The 8,871-nt window shown below is 36.1% G+C and overlaps 1 protein-coding gene across 1 annotated transcript in view; it reads left to right on the forward strand.

Moving 5' to 3' along the window:
• APAF1 (apoptotic peptidase activating factor 1) overlaps window positions 1–6,622 on the forward strand; it is a gene marked incomplete at its 3' end in the record, with an annotated part of 31,304 nt that extends 24,682 nt beyond the window's left edge. Inside the window, exons 19-25 of the mRNA XM_010165647.1 lie at window positions 734–853; window positions 2,331–2,456; window positions 2,824–2,949; window positions 4,599–4,718; window positions 5,051–5,176; window positions 5,934–6,059; window positions 6,476–6,622. Coding sequence (XP_010163949.1) covers window positions 734–853; window positions 2,331–2,456; window positions 2,824–2,949; window positions 4,599–4,718; window positions 5,051–5,176; window positions 5,934–6,059; window positions 6,476–6,622 — 891 coding nt within the window. The remainder of the gene's footprint in view (window positions 1–733; window positions 854–2,330; window positions 2,457–2,823; window positions 2,950–4,598; window positions 4,719–5,050; window positions 5,177–5,933; window positions 6,060–6,475) is intronic.
• Window positions 6,623–8,871: the final 2,249 nt, after the last annotated feature.

Raw genomic sequence — 8,871 nt, forward strand, 5'->3', positions numbered from 1 at the left:
TGAGATATATATATATTTAGTATTTGTGTATGTTTATAGCCAATATATCTATTATAAAATTATTTAGATAGTAAAATGAGCTGGCTTTTTTACTTTATTTACTGTATATCTAAATTTACTGAATATCTATATGATTTTTTTAAGTCCAGTGACTGTTCAAGAGTAGTTGTAACCTTCTATTTTGTTTTAGATTTTATCTGAATCAGGAATGGTGAAGTTTTTTGAGGATCCTAGTAGATTTTATATTACTTTCATTGTTAGATGTATTTGCATGTTAATATTTAGGATAGATTTCTGTAATTGTAATGCCTCATGAAAACCTGTGAAAGTAGAACTATAATTTGTGAAAGTAACCTTTCCTTTTCTTCCAAGTTAACGCTTATATTCTTGGAATTTTGAAAGCAGTTGAAGTATAGAAATCTGTACTTGGTATTTTTTGTAATTGTATTTTAACACTCTTACTTGGATGAGAAAATTGTGGACTTTATAGCTATGACTCTAAACATGGCGGAGTCTGCTAGTCAGCCTGGAAAAAATTAGTTCAGTTTCATCTGTTGGAATTAATTGTGCAACCTTCCCTAGTAAATAAAAATAGCTAAAGCATAATTTTCACTAATTTAAAGATCAATGTTACTTGCAAATTTATAAGACTTTGCTTTAGAGGTACTCTTACTCAGCAAATTTTGTATCTTGTCTTTTAATAAAACAAATTAATTACTGTGTTCTTTAACAGATTTGGGAAACAAAGAAGGTGTGCAAGTCTTCTGATGCTGTGTTAAAAAGTGAACTAGATGTTGTTTTTCACAATGGTGAAGTGATGATTTTAGCAATTTACAATCAGAAGCATTTACAAGTAAGCTGTATTTCTCAATATCTTAGTACATTTGAATGTTATCTGCAAATCTCAGTAAGAAATTAAGGAAGCACTGAAAGAACTGCTTGTTCATGGCTTTCAGCAGTTGAATCTGTAGCAGGTGACTCAATGTATGATAATGTTTATATCTAGAAACTCTGCCTGGTTTAGTAAGCAAAGAATGAAGTTTGAGGGGAAATTGAACACTGATTTCAAAACTGAAGCTGGATGCAGAGGAACAAAACTGTTTTCTCTTCTTGACTGGGAAGGCCGTGGGCCCTCCAAGTGGCTTAGCTGCGCACAGCAATGTGTGCAGCACATACAGACCAGGTGTTGCACAGCATGTCTACGTAACGCATCAGAACCATCAGTGTAATAGCTGAAGGAATCATCTCATGGTGGGGTAAGGAAAGATTTGAGCCCAGGTCTGCCTGTAGCCTTAAGAGAGCATGGGGTCTTTTATGTCGTAAAGAAAATAGTAATAGTGGATGCACTGTTACTACTGTGGACCTGAATTTTAAAATCTGTAGTGACTGCTGTGTAATGGTTTTTTTCATTTGAATTAGTAGACTTGATCTATTTATTTATGATTAGTATATTACTGTTGTCACTTTATGTGAACCATTTTCTAGAGCAAGATAATGTTTAGATTTTCTATCCTAAATACAACATTCTGACATCCTGTAGTGGAGCAGTCATGAGAGAAGACTCTACTGTAGAAAGAGAATAGATTTTTCACCCTTGTGCAAGAAGAGAAATGGATTGAAAAGACAAATTGCAGTTAAGCAAGTGTACTGTAATTTAGCAGTATATCTCTGCTATCACATCTGTAAAAGTAGTTTTTATTGCAACCATGATGTTTTACCCTTTGTAATTTGTAATCTGTCAGAGTTGGGGTCCTAGTCGCCTTTTGATGTGTAGTATGGTCATTTTTAAACACTTCAAGCTGGTAGCTTTCTAAACTTAAACTTTGTTTGTAAATCATTGTATCCTATTTTTTTTTTCCCCTTGGAAATCGATTTGAGAGCAATACTGAGTTTAGATTTGGTGTATTGTGTGTGCTAATAAGTTTAAAGTCATGCCTAGAGGATGCACTTAAAGTATTTTGTGCTCCATTTGGCATGAGCTATAAAATCTGCCTGGCAAGGTAAATATGAGCATGGAGCTCACTATATGGCTTTTGAAACTGGGGAGTAGCATTTTGAGTTACTGTTTTCTGTAGTCAGACAAACTTTAAAAAGCCTCCTAGTACTGAGATGTGTTTCCTTCTGCAAAATTGTCCTGTTCAGAGAGCTTTCTGTGGCGATAGTTACACTGACCTTCAAAGCAAATGGGTTATGAAAGTAACTGATCCTTATAATTCAAAGGTTGAAACCACCACACTATTTTCTTTAGCATTCTTAGCTCTGTATTTTAATTAATTTAAGTTTAAATTTAAAAAATATTATAATAACGTAATTGACTTCCTGTCTTGCAGCTTATCAATGGAAATACAGACAGTGTTATTATGCGGACAGCAGCTCAAGAATCCCCCATTTCCTGCTGTTGCTTAAGTGAAGATCTTAAATTTGCAGCATTTGGGCAGGAGAGTGGAACAATAAAGGTATTAGATCTTAAATTTAAAAACAGCAGGAAGTTACCCTTCTTCTTGGTGCTTTTTCTTTTTAAAGAAATGTCATTTGAATGTCTTTGTACAATAGTATTTCTTAACACAGTACTTTAAAGTTTTTACATTTGTGAGTGATGCCTAAATGACAATAATTTAAAGATAGTGCTAATTATGTAGCGCTGACTTTCATTTTACCAAGGGCTAAGCTAATACAAGTTTTTGGTTGTTCCAGTCCATTGATTGGGAATCATGTGGTTATGATCTCGTGTTATTTAAAGCAGAATTTGCATGTTCTTTTCTTCCTTTTCCTCAAGTATGCAAAATATAATAATATATAATTATTGCATTCTTCATTGTAAAGGTATTACAGTTGTTGGATGGGAAAGTTCTGAAGTCCCGGGAGGCCTACAGGACATCCGTGCAGCATTGTCGATTCACCTCTGATTGTCAGACTCTCATTTCAAGTGCTCATGATTCAGTTATACAGGTGTGGAAGATATTTTAAAAGATTATGCTGTAACTTACAATTTATTTAAAAAGATCTTTTATAGTATAGATAATATAAACTCAGTTAATTACTACTGTATTCTGTATTGCTCCTTCTTGGGGCAAAGGTCTGTAGAAACAGTGATAATGGATATTACACAATTTCTATTTTTAATGCTGTGGATGATAGAAAGGCACCAGCTTCTTTAAGGTGGGTGAAAGGAACATTAGTTTTCAAACAAGATAACTCAACAGTTCTGACTGTGTCAGTGAAAGGTTTGGGATGGGACCCAGAACTGGTTGTATATGGTAGGTCTGTCAGTGGGCTTGCTTATGCTGTCTAAAGGAAGGAGGTAAAAAGACCTGTCTCTGAGTGGGCTGGTGTGTCCACCTAGTCCAATACAGTGCTGAATACAGATATTAGCTAGAAATAGAATGGCTGATGTAATGTAAACTCAAATTAACAAATTCTACCTCTCAGCATGATAGATTGACTCCAGAGAAGCATTCTGATGTATCTGTAGTAGCGTTTTAGCTCTCCTCAGGGATGCACTTTTGAAGTGCTTGTCCTGGTCGTTTATGGTTACTGTGCTTTAGTTTGCACTGCAGAGCAGTTGCAGGAGTCCTGACAGGATTCCTAAGTGAGAGCACATGATCCAGCAACTGATAAGCATTCAGCCCACACAACCAACCTCAAGCTGCTTTGAAGTAAAACATCCAAACCACATCTGAGTGCCGGTCCTCAGCATGGTTTTGCTCACCAAATCTGTTCCAGTTTCAGTGTTCTACCTACTTGCTGATAAACGTGTAACTTATGCAGCATCCCCCTTCCGTGTTTGTTTCCATCTGAAGGTAGCTTGAGTGCCATCACTGTGGTCAATTCAGCAGTACAAATCGCTCGCCAGTTCATCAGCTTTTGGATCCTTCTTTCAGGTCTAACGTGGGAAGCTTTTCTCCTGGGTCCTCAGCTCCCTCTAGTGGACAGTGCCTCGGCTAAGCTTCCCGCATTCTCGTCTGAACTTACCTCTGCTTTCTGTTCTTTCTTTGATGCAGAAAACCTATTAATTTGAAAACTATTAAATCATTGTCATTTAAATCGATGCTTAATAGCTTCTGTAAAATAAAATTATATTTCTTCAGTTTTCTGTGAATAGTTGAATTAAAAATAGAAGTGTCATTTTATTATAAATGCAAAACAGAATGGGATTTGATTAAAAATATGCTTTAAACATATAAAAGAAAGTTAATGCAAGTATGGAAAATATTAGGTCTGCCAGATGAAAGAAGTCTACTTGTTGCAATAATCAAAGGTTTAAACCCAAAACTTCTGGGATGCCTAGAAAATTATTGTTTTGCTATTTCTTTTTAAATTACTAGAGAATTTTAAGCATCAAATTCACTTTGAAAATCATATTGTGTGTGTATTGTAGGGAACTCTTACACAGATTGAATATTAAATACTATGGCATCCTCAAATCTTCAGCATTCTTACAATGGATATCTTAAATATCTAACCTTTTTATTAGTTGCTACCTCCATAAGAACTTTTTATTATTCCTGTGACATAAAAATCAATCAGTTAGTTCATTCTTCTTAACATATATTTGCCATTCATTTTTATTTTTTAAAGTATTACATCTTTACGATTAGGTATGGAATTGGCAGTCGAGTGAATGTGTGTTTCTAAGAGGACACAAGGAAGCAATCAAGGATTTTAGACTTCTGGAAAATTCAAAACTACTTTCTTGGTCATTTGGTGGAACTGTTAAGGTAAATAAAATGCTGTGTATTGACAAATTGCATAAAATACATTTTAATGTCTCTTCTAACATTTGGTATTTCCTGCACTTTGTGTTGACACACATTTTATTGAATTGAACCTAAAGTGTAAGCTGACTTTTAAGGCACAATTTTGCATTTTCTATTTCTAGTAAGATTTATGCTTTTTATTTTAACTATACCAGGAAGTAAAGCAAAATGTTGGCCATATTAGAACCATGTAGCTGAGTTTTGTCTCCTGTGTATTATTGTGTAAGATGCAGGTTTTTTTAAACTTTTTACAGTGTTACAAAAGTAACCTGTTTTTCCTGTGTATTTGGTAGGTTTGGAATATCACTACTGGAAACACAGAAAAAGATTTTGCTTGCCATGGAGGTGCTGTTCTTTCCTGTGCTGTTTCACCTGATGGTAGTAAATTTTCATCTACTTCTGCTGACAAAACTGCAAAGGTTAGTTATTTTCTGTACAAAGATAAAAAAACATGCCTTGTTTGTCCTTAAGTGTGTGCTATATTTTTTTATGATGAGGTAACTAGTGATTATTTAAGTTATCTTGTTGTATTTCTGGTATTAAATTTACTGTATCTGTGCACATGTTTCTAAAGCTGTTACAGTCATTCACAGCTGATCTTGGATATAACTTGAGGTTGTCCTGGTAACTTCTGTACAAATAAAATGCATGTTTAATGCACAAGTTTGTGCAGAACACCTTGTTTAGTTCTCTGTATTGATTTGCTAATAGCCTAACTTTCTTAATTTGGAAAACTAACTTAAGAAAAATTTCTGGAACTTCCAGTGAAAGTACTGTCCAGTTTCTGGTATTCCTGTTCAGAAGCAAGGTGCAAAAAGAAATGAACTGTTTAATATTCTGGAGCTGCCCCATTAGATTTTTAAAATACAGCTTTAAATTGATTGATTAATCCTTTTTCTGTGAAGAGCTTTAAACTTTTTTATAAATTAATCGGTTTCATTAAAGAGTATATTCCAAGGGAAAAAATATACTCAGAGTTGGTTCAGTAATTTGTAGGAAATGCATTCTTGTGTGTTTCAGATAATAAAAACAGGCTACAGTATAATACATACACACACGTACATGCACATATACAAAAAGTCTTATGTACTTTTGAATACTAATATCTTTTTAGAAAGAAGTCATAATTGTTTTTGAACTTAAAATTTTCACTTTTCTGTAATGTTTTCCATTTAGATATGGAGCTTTGAAAGTTCATCTGTTCTTCATGAACTTAAAGATCATGAAGCCTGTGTGCGGTGCTGTACTTTCTCTCCTAATAACAAATTATTGGCCACTGGAGATGACAAAGGAGAAATAAGGGTACTGCTTTAACCTTGCTGTTTATTTTGTAGTTCAACTGATAGTTATTTCACAGACACAAGAGTTCTTATAGTTTGTGTTTTGCATGTTTAATTCATTAGCATTGTGGCGAACATCGAGGAGCTGAAAAGAACAAAGTTTGCCACATGAGACAGTAGTTTGTAGCCACATTGATAGATTTCTGTTCCATGAATGCTGAGAAACTGATTCATGTGATTTACTAATAATTCTACTGTGAATTGCATGTGTGATTAAATCCTCCATACATTATATAATTCTAAGAGGATAATTCATTTTCTGGGTTATTCTATTACTTCAATTAGAATGCTTGTTTACAAGGGTTTTTTTCTCTAATATAGAAAAATACATTTCAGCTTTCCTTATTGGAGATATACATAATCTTCTCTTTCTTTTAGATTTGGGACGTTTTAACAGGTGCATTACTTCACTTCTGCTCCCCAGTGACTGTAGACGAAGGAGAACTAACACATGGTGGTTGGGTAACAGACCTCTCATTTTCTCCTGATACTAAAATGCTTGTGTCATCCGGAGGCTATCTTAAGGTAAGCCTTGAAATAATAAAATATCCTAACATACCTAATTAAATGGCAATACTCTGATAATTCTAAAGGAAAATGCAGAGTACTTCAAAGAAACAAACCTAAAGTGTTTTACTTGACACAAAGCTGCTTCATTTTCCTGACTGCCTAGCACTTTTCACTTTTTTTCTTCCCAAATCTGAAAGCCTCTTGACAGGCCTTCTAAGAATTCAGGCTTGAAGTTTGTTTTCATACTCCATATATTCCATTTTTACTAGCTTCAGATTTTTATTAACAAAGTCCTTCATTAACATCTTTAATATTAAAGATACCAGTCATTTTTTCTGCCTTAATATCCACTCAATTTCAGCAGCAATTTTGTTCTTTATAATGAGCAGAAAAATGCTCTGTGTCAGGCTTTTATTCTTTTTAAAGATATTGAGTTTTAATTTTTTTAGAAATAGAAATTCTGAAGGAATTTCAAGTGATAATTTTCTGTCTTGAAAAACATTCTCTAAGTAATCTTTGGAAGAGGACATGTTGGAACTGAGGAAATTAGTCTTTTCATCAGTCTTTCATTTGGTTCATACATCTACTGGGCATGTGTTTTTTGGTAAGGGGAAGAGATGATCTTTCTTTCAGTCTCTAAATTGGTTCTTCATAATTTTAAATTTCTCATGAGGTTTTCCTTCCCCCCCCACCCCATGCAATAGTTAATACCTGTTAGTTGAAACTGTGTGTGTGTGTGAAATTACAGTTTGTGGAGTTCTCATCTCACAGAGTGCTGGAGGTTAGTTGATTGTCGATCAGTGTTTGGCTCTTGGGCATGCTGCTGGACTAATTCGTTGAAGTCAATTAGTAACCATTTGACAAAGACTGTTAAATTTTCTAATTTAGCATTGAAAACATCTTCGGACGTTCATTTCATATTAAGGAACAAGACATGCATCCTGTTCCTAGCTTCCTTCTAATTTGGTCCACCACCAACACTATGGTATTGTGATGCTGCTTAGAGTCATAGAAGGGCTTAGGATGTTAAGGACTTCTGGAACTCCTCTTGTCCACCACTTGCTAGAAGTAGTTTGCAGAGTTAGGTAAAGTTGCTTAGGGCCTTACCGCACCAAATTTTGTTCCCCGCTCCAACAGGGGTGCCTCTTGGCCCTGAGAGGAGAGTCTGACTGTGTCATCTGTAAACCTCTTTTTGGTAGTTGAAGACAGCAGTTTGCCACCTTCTCTTCAGTCTAAACAAGTTCAAGTGCTCTGTCTTTCTTCTGTGACATCTGTTCTAGGTGTCCAGCCATCTCAATGACCATGTGCTGGACTTGCTCCAGTTGTCAGTGTCTGTATTGTTCTAGGATGGGGCACAACACACAGTGATTGAACTGACTACTACATTTTGAGTCTAGCAGTCCACCCATTTTGTCACCTACCTTGTATTCTACCCATCCAGACTTTATCTCCAGTTTGACTATAGGGACACTATGGGGAGACCGTGTTGAAGGCTTGGCTAAAGTCAAGGTTAATCACATCCACTGCTCTTGCCGTGCTGTTTGCAGAGCCACCATTATTGTCAGTAGAAATCAATTGGGTGGTTCAGCATGATTTACTTTTGGTAAATCTGTGCTAGTTGTTCATTATCACCTTCTTGTCCTTCACATGACTTAAAATGGCTTCCAGAAAACTTGTTCCATAATGATCCCTGACACTGGAGTGAAGATTACTGGCCTGCAGTTCCCAGCATCTTCTTTGCCCTTTGTGAAATGGGTATGGTGTTTGCCTTTTTCCGGCCATTGGGAACAGATTTGATCACCATGTCTTCTCATAGACTTTGTGATTTCTATTGTATTTCTACTTTTTTTTCAAGATGAAAACACACACACACACACCCTTTTTGTAGGGAGATACTAGCCCATGAAAGTCTAAAATTGGAAGGAGCTGTGGACACTTTCAAGGGCAGAGAGGCCCTGCAGAGAGATCTAGATAAATTAGAGACCTGGGCAATCACCAACCGTATGAATTTTTAAAAGGGCAAGTGCCGGATTTTGCACCTGGAACACAGCAACCCTGGGCACACACACAGCCTGGGGAAGGAGAGCAGGCCTGCAGAGAGGGACCTGGGGGTTCTGGTTGATGGCAGGTTGAACATGAGCCAGCAGTGTGCCCTGGCAGCCAAGAGGGCCAACCGTGTCCTGGGGTGCATCAAGCACAGCACTGCGAGCTGGGCAAGGGAGGTGATCGTCTTGCTCTGCTCCGCACTGGTGCAGCCTCATCTG

This window comes from Antrostomus carolinensis, unplaced genomic scaffold (genome assembly GCF_000700745.2).
Source record: "Antrostomus carolinensis isolate BGI_N321 unplaced genomic scaffold, ASM70074v2 scaffold28273, whole genome shotgun sequence".
Lineage (NCBI taxonomy): Eukaryota > Metazoa > Chordata > Aves > Caprimulgiformes > Caprimulgidae > Antrostomus > Antrostomus carolinensis.